Genomic DNA, 16642 nt, shown 5'->3' on the forward strand with positions numbered 1-16642 from the left:
AGTTATCCACCCAAAGGTCAGTTTGATAGTCAAGGGCCCACCCAATACTAAACCTAACAGCATGTAAAATTTGCTCATTTGGATAATAAGGGAGGCCAGTTCCTTCTCTTGCACCGCATATAGTTTCCCAGCACCATCTGGCACCCGAAAAATCACACAGTTTGAATGAAGCTGAGGGTGCCCAGAGGCTTACCTGGGAATCAAACCTAGGCTCTATGATCAGTAGCCCAATGCTCCACCCACCGGACTACCACATCTCTATACTACTAATACATTATATACTAAAAAAATTATGGAGATTTTTCTGGCACTGTTTCAATTCTAAATGCTCTTAAGCAAAATAACCTTGCCCTATTAATACTGGCTTACATGGATATGTAAAATAGGATAAAATGAAAAAATCCACTCTATGCAATCTCTGGAAAAACTAATGCATTTTAATTAATTTAATTGTAAGCTAAAAAAGAGGTTCTGGAGTAGATTTGAAGATCACTCTTCACCCCTTCTGCTCTAACAATGTATTTCCCTACATTGAAAGGTTTCTGTAAGTATGTCTCTATAAATGCTTAACATAGAAAGTAGCTAGAACAACTCACACCATTTTGTGGCAATGTGTTCAGTATTACAATGAGCATACATTATAATATATCAGTTGCTTAAGGGACAAAATATTTGCTTATAAATATAACACATGTAGGCTCATCCTTTATATAAATAGCATAAAAGATGTTATGGCCCACCCAAATAAAGTTCTCTGTACATAACTTGACACTTATTACCTCCCTCCATTTAGTTGCTTTGGTTCCTCAGGTTTCACTGATTTGGTTGTGCTAGCACATGAAGTTTGAAATTGAATAAGTAGCTGAGAGACAGCAAGCGTTGGGCTGACTTCCATTAACCAGCCCAACAAACATAAATTTTAAATTATATATGTATCTTACATCTCTTTCAACAGGATTAATGTTGGTGTCCTGGCTGTAAGAACGCACCATCGTTCCTCCTCGCCTTGAAGTTGTCGTGGTGCGATCATCTCTCCAGTTACTGAAATCCAAATCAACAAACAATAACATAACAAAAATAAAATAAGTGTACATGCAAATTAGGAAAACTTTAGATAAAAGCACCACATCCTCTATATCTACTTTTCAATGCCTTCATTTGATGGCCCAATTTTATGCAAAGCAATATAAAGCAGAAATTAAAACAATGGAAAGAAGTTTTTTCCTACAGAAATTAGCTATTCATGCAAAAACATCTAAATGATACCAATAATTATAATTTGACTAGAAATAATGGGCTTATTAAAGAAATACTTCCTCAACCAACTGCCATGAAACTTTCAAAATCAACAGAAAAGGCACCAAATATTAATTTGGACACCAATGCAATAATTAAAATCCTACTCTATGAACAAATTATCTATTATCATTAAGTCCCATGGGTCTTGAAATTCAGCACATTCACAGGGTAAAATTCACTCACCTTGACCAAAACTTGAACCCACATCCCTAAATTTCCAGCTGAATGCTTTCACCAATTAAGCTACCAAGGAATCTCTTGCACTGAGATTTTCTAGGGGCTTTAGGTATCTGGGTTTAAGTCCGAGTCGAGGTGAATGATTTTTGCACACAAAGATTTCTGAATTACGATGCACATTGGCAGATGACTCTGTTGAGGTAATCATCATGGCATCTCCCACACTTGTTTGGTTTCCTCATTGGTCCCATTCACTCACTCACAAAAAACTCTCACGCATTTCTGTTAAGTTACAAGTTGGAAAAACTTCTAGGAGGAATTTCGGTGCATGTATGATTGCCATTTTTTTACTCAATGAAATATGAAAAAAAAACAGTACTACTTGTACATGCTCCAGGCAAGTGATATGTCAACTAACAAGAAAAAATTACACTAACTATAAATTGAAACATGGAGAAAGGATTTTCTTATTCTTATAACTTTATCACATCAAGGAAACTGAAAAAATGCATTAATATGATAACTCTTTTAAGTTTTATTCAGTACAGGCTATAAGGAAATACCACCATCACTCCCTGTCAGTTCACCTGCATTGAATGGGTGACAGGAATACTATTTATTTATTTCCAAAAACAGCATCACGGCAATTACATTGGACAAATTATATCAATATAAAGTGAAGGGCTAACAAGTAACAGCACCAGATAAAACGTTGCAGGTAATTGAGGAGGATATAAGTAGTAAGGAGGAGGAGCAGGACCAAAGAAAATTAAAAGGGAGAAAGAGCATGACAGGAATGGATGGCATGAAGAATTTGGAATGGATCGAAGACAGGTATATCATCATTGCATTACAGGTTAATGGAAGTGTAAACACGCAGTCTGTGAAATAAATGCGTGAACTGGTGCAATCTGGTGGCCATGATGTGGACTATAGCCCCCCCCACTAGCGGCATTAGTTGCCCGAGACCCAATGAGCTGTCTGTGCTAGGCGGATTTTTGAGCTGTTCATATGGTGCCAGTCATGTTAGTTTCTGTTGTCCACTTCTGCACTAAGTGATATTTCTACGTGTTGGTGAGCAAGCAGAATTACAATGAAAAATTAATCATAGACCAGACGCGCTTTGGGTTGGTGACATATTCAGCCAAAATAGTAACTCTATGGTTACTGTAGTCCAATATGTCTAGATAGTTTGCATGCCGCCAAAGATCTTTGAATGTTTTAACGTGTAGGAGTTTGGAAAGCATTTGTGTGAAGACCACACGGAATGTCTATTTTTTTAAAGCAAATACTGTATCACCCCTCATCCTGGATCATACTTCAAATATTGGTGATCCCTTTGGTCAACCAAGCTGTATGCAATTTTCTGGGTATCAAAACTTCCTGGCGCACTTCACAGGCGCCACAGGGATAGGACTGGCCCTCACAATTTGAATGTGAGATATTCACATGTCTTCAGCCTTACAATTAGAACCAGTTGAACTCTGGGTGGAGATTGATTGAAGTCATTGTTTAGACCCTTACTCATAAAAACTGTGCTTATCACTGCATACAAAACATCTGTAATCTCATAGAGAATAGTGAAAAAGATTCTAGAAGATGAAATGCATTGTCATATTATTCTCAAATTCTACCAGAGGAAGTGAAAGCATTTCAAGGGATTCAAATTTTAGAGTTAACTTCTCACATGGCCAAACCCTATTCTTCATCGCTCCTAGCTTCATCATGAGTATTCTAGTATTCTATGATCCAATTCTCTATCGCCTTATCCTTAAGCAGTATTGACACCCAGGAAATGCTCTTAGGGCAGCATGGACCTTCATACAGCTCTATTGCGTAGATGTCCAAGAGATAACATCATCCTTCAAGATAGGAATAACTGATGAAAGTTATATGGGAGATCCTCTCGTATTACATAAGGAAACCAGTTTTCTCTTTTTCCATTGAATTTCCAGCTACTTTCACATCATACAAAAGGGGTAGAATTGGCATTTTAATTTTCAGATGACAAAATTTCAAAAATCTCATGTATAAGAGATCATTCAATAACGAAATAAAAATTTTTACTTGAAGCAAAGTGAAAGTGAAACAAAGCTAAGTTAATAGTAGCATGAAGAACAAGCGTTCATTTCATGAAACATAGTAACTAATCACTGCTAATGAAATATTTTAATTCTTGATTTGATGCCCTCAGCCCTATGCACCCAGAAAACTTAATGTAACTGAGGGGTTAACATCCTATCCAACAAAAGCAATATTGAAAAAGGGGAAACAAAATAAATCAGGCCAGTGAAAGATAGACAAGCAAAAATTTAAGACTGTCTGAGGATCAGTATTGCATTGTGGTCCTGTCTCAACCACACTTATGCAAGGTCCCAGAAGAGGTTAGGGCTACCATGAAATGAACCACATTCATCCTCATTAGTGCTTAAGAGTGAGTAGAACACAAAGAGGTAACTCTTGGGTTTATGATAATATTCCACGGTTTTCCCAGAATTTTTCTCGGGTAACCTAATTCCTGGGTTTTCTATGCTTTCATGGATAGCTGGACAGCGTGAATATGTTTTCTATTTAGGGCAGTGCTGTATAGTCATTGTAAAACAACTTAAATACATAGGAGAGCCCAGAAGTACCTGGCCTGACCTACAAATGGCAGTAGTTGTTTGAAAAATATCACTGTATGAGAAAGTACACAATCTATGAAGCATATGTTTCAAGTTCGAAGATGCCACCTTGTTCAGTATTTGTTTGGCAGCCATCAATTGTGAACGTTTTCAGAATTTGTGAAAATGAAGAAAATTGGTCATCATTATGTGATACAATACTTTTATTTGAAAGGCCTCAGCCTAACCAATACAAAAGCTGAACTGGATTCTACTCTGGCTAAGTCTGCTCTGACAGTAAAATATTGGGTAGCACAGGTTAAATGAGGCCATACCAGCTGCAAAGACGAGCATCGCATTGGTCAACCAAATGAGGTGACGACTCCAGAAACAGTGAAGAAAATCCACAAAGTGATACTGGATGATCGTCGACTGAAATTACGCGAGCTAGCAAATGTAGTAGGCATTTCAAAAAGAGCGGTACATCATATATTAACTGAAAATTTGGACATAAGAAAGCTGTGTGCAAGATGGTTGCCATGTTTGCTCACACTTGAGCAAAACCAGTGCCGTGAAGATGTTTCAATTGAATGTTTAGCAAAGTTCCACAGTAACAAAGCTAATTTATGTGCTGTTTCATAACCATGGATGAAACATGGGTTCATTGCTTAACACCCGAGACAAAAGAACAATCAAAACAATGGATTCAAACTGAAGAATTGGCTTCAAAGAAGGCGAAGACCGTTTCACCTGCAGGCAATGTCATGGCGTCGGTTTTTGGGATGCGCGTGGGATAATTTTCATTGACTATCTTGAAAAAGGAAAAACTATCAACGGCGAGTATTATGTGAACTTATTGCAACTTTTGAGCGAAGAAATCAAGCAAAAGCAACTGCATTTGGCTAAGAAGAAAGTGTTGTTTCATCAAGACAATGCACCAGCTCACAAAGTTGTTATTGCAATGGCCAAAATTCATGAAATAAAGTTTGAATTGCTACCTCATGCACCCTATTTGCCAGCTTTAGCCCCATTTTGCCAGCTTTAGCTTGGTGGTCAAAAATTTTCCAACCGTGAAGAAGTTATGTCGGCAGTTAATGGCTATTTTTAGGATCAACACAGTTCTTATTATAAAAAGGGTATCGAACTTTTTGAACATCACTGGGAAAAGTGCATAGAGCTGAAAGGAGATTATTTTGAAAAATGAATAAATTTTTTTCCAAAATTTTTGTGTTTTCTTTGTTGGGTTGGGTACTTCTGGGATTACCCTCGTAAATATTCAAAACATAACTAATTACTGAGCTCATTTGTATACATTTAAACCAACTGATTATGACCAAACATGTATGAATCTGTGTACATACAGCTAATCTCTGACTTATTTCAGTAGTGCTAAGTCAAGTGAGGGCAGCAAATTCTAATCACAAAATTCCCCGAATTTTCCAGATTTGTCAATGGAAGTTTTCCTAACTTCAAAAATACAAATAATATTGTTTTATCGGTATCACCTACAAGTGGTTATATATTTTTAACAGTATGAAAAACTCTTTTTACAAAATTAAAGACATTCTGACATTCCTTTTGTATTGGTACCTGACATTGAAATACCTCACTTGAAGGTTTATTCCAAATAGTTATGCTATAAATAACAAATAAAACTGGCAAATATAATTCAACACCACTTGCAACGATAATTTTCATTCATCCTGAGACTGACAAGGATAAAAACAACATAAAAATACAGGCCAGTGAAAGTGAATTAAGAATTATAATAAAAATATATGGTACAGAGAACTTCTCATAGATTTATTATTTTATTACAGCCAACGCTAATAATGTTCTGAGAGCCTGCATGGCCATTATCCCTTTTGGTTATTTTTTCAATTTTTTATCATTCATAATGGAAAAAATATCAGGAATGCTTTTTGTAAATATTTGCTATCACACTCGAAAAAGATCCCCAACTTTTCAAGGACTTCCTCTACTTGACTAAGAGTTCCTGATTTTCCCTGTCACTGTTCAAACTGAAAGTTTAACAATACAGTTTTTCCATAAGATATTGATGCGTTACAGAAATCATCATTAAACTTCAAATTTATGTTGTAGCAATTGGTGAGGTAGAAGACATTACAACTTGGTGATTACATAATGGTAATACACGTTTCACTGCCTAAGTAATACAGTATTACTGGGTCTGTCACAAAAGTCAGGAAAATAACTGCCTGCAGGAAGCATTGCAGTACAAATCCTGTAGCTTAACAGCAATAATATCTATCAGAAGTAAGCTGGAATTGACTGTAATCTACCATACTTATCATGATTTGAAATGCACAGAATTACTTAGCATCACCAGCACTACAAAGAAGAATAGCAAATTCACAATGGGGAACTCTCCCGCATACCTCATGCACCTTCTTAGCACACCAAGAGAGCAGTATTCTCTAAGTACAGAGATTTCTCCAATGGTAATGCTTTCATTTATTATGGGACAAATAACAGCTTAATTTACAAAGGATGTAGTATAATTAAAGATGTTTTTTCCTGAAGAAGTAGCTGATTGCACAAACATTAAGCTTTTGACTAAATTTAAAGTCTTTTCTGCAGGAAACAGGGGGAAATCATAATGAACACTTGGTTTAGATACCACAAAAGGCAAAGCTATACATAGAAAATGACTGGGGATTAAGGATGATATCAGTTACAATATATTATGGTTGGGCACAGATTTAAGAACAGCAGAATTACTTAGCATACTTAACAATTAATTTGCAGTTTCCCAGGAGAGGATGTGGAATCAGGCCACTACTTAGTAATAATGAAGTGTAGCATCAGATTCACAAAGATAAAATAGGGAAGGCGGCTTAGGAAATGAAATTTGGAAGCATTAAAAGGCAAAACAAGAAAGGAATGTTAGCAGACATTAGAGAAAATTATGAGTGAGTACAAGGAGCTGGACTACAGAGGAAAAATGGAAACATAGCAAAAGAGGGATATTGAAAGCTGCAAATGAACTATAGGAACAGGAAAAGGACAAAGAAACCTGGATTGTGGATGAGATAATTCAAAAGATAAGATGATGCAAGGAAATAGAATGGAATATTACATACAGAGATAGGTAGAAGGAAGTATAAAGTTTTAAATAATAAACTGAGGCAGGAAACAAACAGAACAAAAGATGTGAGTTGGAAGATCCAGTGGAAGGATATGGAAAGTTTATAGAGGAAGGTGTAATTGGTGAACTTTACAAAAAGATTACAAGACTCAGCAAGTAAGACGGGAAAACCAGTGATAACAATCAGAGATAAGTCAGGAAAATATTAGTTGAACCAAATATGATTAAGTTGGTAAATCAGAAAAAAATTATGGAGCATTTATTCTAAAACAAGCAAGGGCAATAACCAATCGAGTGTGACGAAGAAAAGAATTCCCCAATGGAAAGCAATTTGTACAAGGAATCATTACACTCTAATACAACTTATTAAAATTTGGAAAGGAAATCATTCTTAGACATACAGGCCGATAAAAACTAAGCAAAACAAGGAACTAATAGATTCTAAAGTATACAAGGTTACATCACACCTCAACTACCTTAGACAAAGTACAACAAAGAGAACATAATATACATGGAGCAAAATAATAGATTGGAAGTGCGGGTAGAGGGCAGATGTAAAAATAAATCTTTTCAATGCAAACCAAGATGGCTGATATAATGATCATTTACACAATTAACACGGAAGCAAGGTCTAATGAAGAAACTATAAAATAAATGCTCATCACATGAATGATGAATGTGTTTGTGCTTGTTATTTGCTGAGGCTAATAGAGCAATTAGAAAAAAAACAATAAATGCAAATGCAAGTTCATGTCATAAATAGCTGTGAAAGCAACCATAATTTTCCAAGACAAAGTAAGCAACAGTTCTAACCTCTCACTTCCTCCAACAGTGAACTGCACTGCAACACCAAAACTGGAAGAGTCCTGCGGGAAGTCATCAAGCTCTTCTTTACCAGCTTCACTCCCTGATGAGTCTCCAACACTCTCTTTCCATCCCCCTTGACCACTCCCCATTCCAGGAGATGAACCACCTGGATTTGACTGTCGATGGCTAGAACTCATGGCAAGAGCTCCATTTTGGTCCATGCCATGATCATGGAAAGCTGCAAGAAAAGTTGATTGCTAAAACTAAGCTCACCTCTGTGGAATCATCACCAAAAACTGGAACCTTCCCTCATCAATCTGCTCAATAATGAATGACCCCCAACAAACAAGAAGTGAACAAAGCTCATAAGTACAATTATTCCCTCAACCAAATCAGAATTTACACACGGTAATGCATGCAGCGCAGGGGAAAAATATAATTTTTGAAGAAAATCCATTTATAGGCACCTAGAAACATAAATAAAAAATCAAATGCTCAACTGGTATTTTCACTTGTTATCATGGATCTAGTTTGATATATTTTTTACCTCCATTAGAACAAAAATTTCTAAAAATAACAAAAATTATTTGAAAGCTAGTAAAAATAGTAAAACTGCTCCACAAATATCACCTTCCTGGCATAATTTATCTACATTTCTACATTCAATAACTCATGCTAATGTTCAGGTTTGAATAAAAACGCCAAAATGGAACACGCCAGCTAAGAGGTACATATGTTTTATGATGATGCATGTCTAGAATGAGAGAAAAAGCTGAGGTTGTCTGTTTCCAATTTATTCTGAAAATTCTGTTGTGAATAGCAATTCAAAATGCTAAAACTTTCCAATCAGTACATAGATCAATTCAAGGTTTATAAAACTCAGCAATAACCATTCCCTTTTCAGGAAAAGTAGAGCATATTCTGCTACCCAAGCATTTGATACAGGAATGATTTACCAACGTAAATCTGCTAAAGAACCATCAATTGCTGATGAGGTTAAGATGCAAATTACGGCCAATACTTATGGTCGCACAGCTTGCTGATTGCAGGAACATGAGTTACATTCTTCCATAAGAGGCACTATCATTCTATAGTGAAACTTACCTTCAGATCTTGGCATAGAGCTATGAGATGAATGGAGGTGCTCATTCATAGTTTTTAAATATCATTTTATATAGCTGGATTGACTCACAACTGTAATAACTTTACGTGGCAAAGTAAAACCTTATTTCCAAAACAATGTCAGGTGCTTGGGCATCTGTCTCAAACTCTACTCCAACAACTGATGCAAATATGTCCATAAGGTCTTGGGGTGCTCATGGGTATTTGATAAAGCTTCCAAATGGCTAAAAGGACAATGCTAAAAATATACCAGTACCTCATTCTATTTGCAGCAAAATATAAAAAAGAATGCAAGAATATCTTAAGTGCACATAACCAAAGGTATTTGAAAGAATACTTGATGTCATAGAAAATATTTTAAGCCAACTTCATGAGAATAACGAGATGCATTACAAAAATTAAATGTGCATCAACTAAACCTTATCACAAATGAATCATACAATTCAAAAGCAGTGTGCCTATTGCGCCTAATGACAAAACATTAAGATTTGTTTAAACTTAGTTGTACGCATGCCCAACTTCCATGGGAGGCAAATTAAAGCTTAAACAGCATGTCTTAAAATGATAAATGCTATGAATAAACCAAACAGTAATAAAAATAATTCAGATGCAAATGATGAATTTTTAATACAACTGTAAAATAGTGAATTCAAAATGATAGTAGTCCCAAAATTCACTCGCTCGTTGAGGTGGGCAAGCATTCCATAGTCACAGGTTAGAATGTAATATAACTGTGTGTGTATGACCTCATGGGCCTGCTGGTACTGGGTTCATTTTTTAAAAACCAATGGATGTGGGGCACAATCAAATCATTAAAATGAATGAATTGGGATTGGAGCATGTTTAGCAATTAGGAGGAGAATTTAATGAGCTGTACTGCAACCACAAAAGTACCCAATATACGAGGTCATTATGAAATAATGTAACTCTCTAGATCACTAAGAAAACTGAATGTAGTTCGTAATTTAAAGTTTTATCCGGATGAAGGAAAGATACTATAACGCATTGTGAAATGGTTGAGATACAATTTATAGGACACAGTTACATCCCTAAATCAGAATCTATCAGATTTGATGATAAGATTGCAAAATAAACCTACATGAGTCCTTGGTTAGGACAGCCTATATGCATCCAAGTTTGTCAGTGCCCAGAGCCTCTCAGAGACTCATGCTACAACTGCTCATCAACCCACCATCCATGGTTGTGCACATCTCCGATGGGTGGTCAATGTTTTGGGGACAAAGAGGGCGGCAGCTTCAGCAGGAGCAGAAGAAGACAATTGACTCTCTTCTTAAGCTACCTGGTTTTCCCTGAAACATCCACCACCCACATCAAGACAAGTCTTGCTAGATTTTGGAAAAAGATTCTGGAGCCTGATTTGGTTAGTGAAACTTTTTAAATAAACTAACATTTTTTCATTTATTGTTATCCTTCCCATCACAGCCAATCAGTATTGATAGAATTGAGCTCTTGCGGCTAGTAGTATTGAATAAATTAAAAACTCCAATACCCATAAACAGTTAACCTTTTTAAACAAAGTACAAATGAGATTAGTTGGCTAACGCCACAAGTCAAGGTAAAAGGGTCACCTTTCCCTTTCCTTTTTACCTTTTACCCCATCCTTGACTTGTGGCGTTAGCCAACTAATCTCATTTGTACTTTGTTTAGAAAGGTAAACTGTTTATGGCTATTGGAGTTTTTCATTTATTCAAGCCAATCAGGTTCTTTAGGGCTAGACATCTTAGGTGTGAGTGAAATAAAGTGGCCCATGGAAGAAGACTTTTGGAGCTACAAGATCATATACACATGCTCCTTGAATGAAAATACTGGAGCAAGCGTAATATAATGGACAAGTGCTGCAATGAGAGTAAAGAGCTTCCTGCAATACAATGAAAGGATCATAAAGGTGAAGTTAGAAACAAAACCCACAGAGACCATAGTGGTACAAGTTTACATGCCAACAAAAAATTATGATGATGATGAAGTGGACGAGGTTTATGAATATATCACTGAAGTAATAACAAATGTAAAATGGAGAAGCAAATCTAATTGTACTTGGACACCACTATGCAAAGGCTCAATGGAAATTAGATTTAAGTGAACTGAGCCAAGGATGGACTTCCAACAGAAATTGGAAAAGGAAATGGAAAAAGTAACAACACAGGATTGATTGAAGAAAATTATAGGTCAAAGAAAACCTATGATAGAGAAAGCATGGATCACAGAAAAAGTAGTGGATGTAATAAAAGAACGAGAAAAAAGTGCATAAACTCATGGGCTGAGGATGGACATATGCCACAGAGGGCTGAGAAATTAAATTAGCAGTAAAGTAAGAAGAGCCAGAGCATAATGGATTCTGACTGTTCAAAAGAGTGAAGCATAAATCTTGTCCATGTAAAAAGTAAAGCAGTTCACAGGACTTCTAGACACCATTTCAATTAATGCAGAAATAATATTAATTCCATTCAGGATGAAAATAGAGATTCTTCCTGAAGATGAAAAAGTGAAGAGAATGATAAGTGTTTGGAGAATTTTCATGATAAAAAAGAAATACATACTAGAGTACTAGAAAAAGAGGATACTGCGGACAATGAGACTACATGCTTAGGCCTGAATTTGATGCTACAGTACCGAGTACACAAGGCACCACGGATTGATAATATAACCTTTGAAATAAAAAAACAATATGGGCGATGAGGATGGCTGAGAAAAAGATTCCAGAGCTAATATGGTGCTACTCAAGGATGATAAAAATAAAATGCCGAGAGGGAGCAACAAATTAGTACATTCTTTTAGTACTTTGAAGAGTAGGTGAAGACAGAAGCATATGGAGAACATACATATAAAAATATAAATTAATTGGATGGATTTAGAGGTATGACAGCTCATTGAAGCCCATAATTGAGGGAAAAGGGGATCAGAATGATACGAGAGCTAACGTACTGACTTCCCACCCAGAGGGCCTGGGTTAAAATCCTGGAGATGGCAGATATTTTTCAGTGGTATTCCAAGACCTACTTAAGGTGCTTTGAGGAGAGTACTTTGAGCGAGTATCACATCCGTCAGATGGGATATTAACCTATGGAACCCTTGATGCCTTTCATTAACACTTGGTGTACTAATTCCTTTTAAATTGACCAGCCCTTGGGGTTGGCCATTTTTTATGCCCCCGTATGAAAGTTATAAGCATTTAATAAAACACACAACTCCTGAACTACTGGATATTTTTAAATGTTATTTTAAACGCGTAGAGATTATATACCAGAGTAATCAACTAGAGTGTGGAATTGTTTAAAACATCTCCCTCTATGGAGTAGAACACAACAAAATCCACAAATAAAGCGGGTTTCATTTCTCCTTCTCTTGGCTGCACATACTCAACTAGGTCTCCGAGGAATTTTCTTGCTCCCAGCATCAGCTATTTTCTCTAATTATCCTTTTTCATGTCCATTTAAGTCTTTCAGGTGGGTCCATCTTAGGTGCACGCCTTGTAGGAAAAATATCAATGTTTTTCTTTAGTGTTTGAGATGGACTCTTCTGTATCTCTGCGACTCACCCAGTGTCTAACAACTTCATGCAAGAATTTTTTATTCACAATTTGTTTCCCGTTGAGCTCCAAATGCACCCCAAAAGAATTGAATAGGGCACTGCTCAACAAATACAGTGGTCTTCTTTGACCACTTCATGGTCTTTGTCATTATTGTGCAATGTATGTTTCTGTTCTAGGGTCAAGTGTCCAGTAATCACTTATTTTGTCTTTATGCGCACGCCCCATAAGGAAAACCAATCCTAAAAATTTTTTCATTTCTCCAATAGATATATCATGCCACTTCCATCTTTTAGCAGATTCTCTGCATTTATAAGTATTTCGCTCATGATAACGATTTGATTCTTCACCCTCATCGAAAAGAGGTCATTCTCAATAAACAAACTAACTGCATCACTCACTTTCTTTTGGATCATCTGGAGTAATTTTCACACTTATTGTGCCAGCAAATGTTTCTAAAGCAAGAGTAATGTCTCTGCCCGACCAAAATAAAACATCGCTAATCATCGTATTAGTCAAATCATTACTGTCATCAACTTCAGAATCACTAGAATACTGCAAAATTAGAGCACAAACAGTTTTCTTGGTAATTATTACATCTTCATCACTATCACTTGTGATTTCATTATCATTTTCATCAGAACTTCAATCATTTCCTTCACGACATCAGACAAATTATCAGTAAAACTTCGTTTAAAATATCATTTTTGCTCATTCCGCTTCTGCTCTCTGTAGTCATGATTGCATAAGGGGTAATAATAAATGTTACAGGTTCAAAAAAATATAATATCTCTTAAAAATACCTTAAACTCTCACAAAAAACAACGAAAAAACCTTCCAGACTGATAAGGATCAAAGAAATAACTCCTGATTGTTCAAAACTAATCCATGGGGGGGTGAAAAGCCGAAGATTACATGAACATGTATTCATACATGAGCAGCCGCTTGATACTGGTGATAAAAACACATACCAATACGTGAGCGGCCCACAAAGTGTTAAGAGTAGGCTAATGCCAATGCCAGGTTTCTCTCCACCCTTCATCTTTTCCCATTCACCCTAAGTGATGAAAATGACCTCTGCTGTCATTCGCCTCCCCTAAGTCCACTACTACTACTAATATTGAAGGAAACATAGGGGGGAAGAATTAAAAAGGAAGGCCAATGAAGAACTATGAGAAAAAAGTAATGGAAAATGTTGATGCAATGAGTTTAAATTAGTAGTAGAGAGATTGTCAGGTGAAAGGAGTTTAGAGAGCTGCTACAAACCAATCCTTGGACTGATAGCCTATTATGATGAAGCTATTTACATCCCAATAAGTTACAGTTATCCTAATAAATTATTCAAGTAGTACTTCTAGGAATGCAAATTAACTTATAAATGTGAAGGATTAGGTAATTTGTGTTCATGTTTTTCTGGATATCAAAATTTATAAAATACTGTCATCATGGTTTTGATATAATGCCAAGCCAACTATGTAAAACATTTTAATCATAGTAATGACAGACTACATGCTACAATATTATTCAGGGTCAACTTAACTGCCATCCCAGATTATCCGTGTAGGCAGTAGCTGCTAGGTAAAATGATAAAAACTGTGAACCAGAAAAGTTGACCCATTGCAAAAAGCATGTTCTATGGCCTTCTGTAAGCTGCATCACAAGGAGCTTGCATAATATAATAATAGAAAAAATTTCTGGGGAACCATAAAATGTATAGAAATGTTTAAAAAATGTTGCTACGACAAAAAAAGAGTGATTTGCTCTCTTGCTCATAAGAGGGTTAGGTGAAATGTTCTCTGCCTGACCCAGAGATGGCGTTCCAATTAGCAAAAATTTATGATTCTTGCCTGGGTGCACGTCTCAATAGTTCATGAGACAAGTTTCAACTTATTCTCTCAAGTAGTTTTTTTTATACACGTTGTTGTAGATGTCATTTGTGTTTTTCGTTAAAATGGAAAAACTTTAATACTGCGCGGTCACAAAATTCTTTGGTTTGGATGAATCAATCCCAAAGGAAATTCATCCGAAGTTGACAAAAGAGTACCAGAACTCTGCTCCTTCAATATCAACCGCTAAGAAGTGGGCAGCTGAATTTAAACGTGGTTGCATATCCCTTGAAGATGATCCACGTGAAGGACGGCCAAAAAACCACACTAGTAGCCATCAAAAAGGTGCACGATATAATGTTGGACGATAGGCAAGTGAAGGTGAGTGAGATAGCTAAGGCCATGGGGATATCGGAAGAAAGTGTGCAAAGCATCTTGCAGAGATAATTAGGGGTGCAAAAGCTCTGGGCAAGATGGGTGATGCATTTGCTGAATGCCGATCAAATGCAAATGCGCAAACAATGCTTGCACCAATGTTTGGATAGATTCCAGAGGGAACCGACCAATTTCATGCGGTGATTTGTCACCATGAATGAGACATGGATCCACCACTACATGCCAGAAACAAAACAGCAGCCAAAGCAGTGGGTGGAAGCCAGTGGTTCAGCACCAAAGAAAGCAAAGTCGATTGTATCTGCCAGAAAGGTAAAGGCTAGTGTGTTTTGGGATGGGAAAGGGACCATGTTTATTGATTCCTGCTTATTGTACACTGTCCTCAACTTACAACTCATTTTATTATGTGAATATTCGATTGTACAACTGCCTGTCAGTTCACTTGAAATCAGATTGCATCCCAAATTTCAAGAAGAAGGCATACATATGGTTACTTACTAATCCACTTTACTCATTTGGTAAATTCTTTTGTGACAATCTTTATCACATGTAAGAATTTATGTTTACATATTTTGTAAATTAATATTGATGACATTTAATATGGTTGTACCATTTATCAAAAAGGAATTAAGTATATTTCTATACTATTATTATGTTATTAAAAAATCTGCATGTTATATGTCTCCCAAAAGGGATTAAGAAGGGTAATTTAGAAGGTATTCATAAAATTTAGAACTGCCATATATTTAAATTATGCGTTCCTATAGTATATGGTGGAAATTGGCACTTACACAAGTTTTTTGGGAAAGGTACAGTTCTTGAAGCAATTCCATACATGATGTTTCAAAAACCAATGAACCCAAGGTCTTAGTAAAATATAGATTTACCTTATCCAATTAATTATTAAATTTTCAGGGTAATGTCTAAGAGGTATACTGGCCACAAAACTGCAAAGGTATCCAATGTGTATGATAAAAACATAATTAAAAGTAACATCAATATCGCTGTTCAATGCAAATTAATACTTTAACCCTTTGATTAATGCATAAGATCCATGGCCAGCAGACCATGTATGAATTCGAAATGTGTAAACATTGGCCTACCTATATCACTGAAGAGTGCAGATGAGCAAATCAAGTAATTTCATACTTCCTTATGCACCGCACCAGCCATGTTCACTGAGTCAAAATAATATTTACAGATCAAGTAATGAGTTTCATGTAACCATTATGTGTAAGAGTTCTAGCTTCTTCACAGTAGATGCCTCCGGAAACAGACATAAACCCCACTGCTACATTGAACTGCCACAATTTGAGTGAACACCTTTCACTTTAACTATCCTTTCATTTGGGGTGCTCAACTATACCTACAACATCGCAATTTACCATAATTCGTCATGAAAGGTAAAAGACCTTTTGATGAAGTAGTGGTGGGAATTTCTATTACCTTCCCTAATATTTGAGCATGAGACCTATTGTCTTCAGATTTTCCAAAGATGAATGAACACCTCTCAAGTAAATGGTTTCATGATTCAGACAATGTTATGCAGGCAGTAAGGTTGACTATCTAAGATATTAATCAGAAATTTCTCTATTATTGACCATTGCTTTCATAAGATTGAAGCCAAGGTAGAAGGAATGACAAAAAATTACTTAGAGGGTGTAATATTAACTTCAAACTAAACAAACACATAACCTATATATTGCCCAGGCTGATGCTAGTTCTCCTGGTGATGCCTCTGGACACTGCAAGTAAAGCT

The 16642-nt window shown here is 36.2% G+C and overlaps 1 protein-coding gene across 3 annotated transcripts in view; it reads right to left on the reverse strand.

The window, feature by feature from the left end:
* Stim (stromal interaction molecule) overlaps positions 1–16642 on the reverse strand; it is a 54532-nt gene that overhangs the window by 3801 nt on the left and 34089 nt on the right. For all 3 annotated transcript variants that reach the window (XM_071596295.1, XM_071596294.1, XM_071596293.1), the window contains exons 12-13: positions 8002–8233; positions 942–1041 (exon numbers count right to left, since the gene is read on the reverse strand). In XM_071596295.1, coding sequence (XP_071452396.1) covers positions 942–1041; positions 8002–8233 — 332 coding nt within the window. The remainder of the gene's footprint in view (positions 1–941; positions 1042–8001; positions 8234–16642) is intronic.

This window comes from Hetaerina americana, unplaced genomic scaffold (assembly GCF_022747635.1).
Source record: "Hetaerina americana unplaced genomic scaffold, ioHetAmer1.1.p SCAF_8, whole genome shotgun sequence".
NCBI lineage: Eukaryota > Metazoa > Arthropoda > Insecta > Odonata > Calopterygidae > Hetaerina > Hetaerina americana.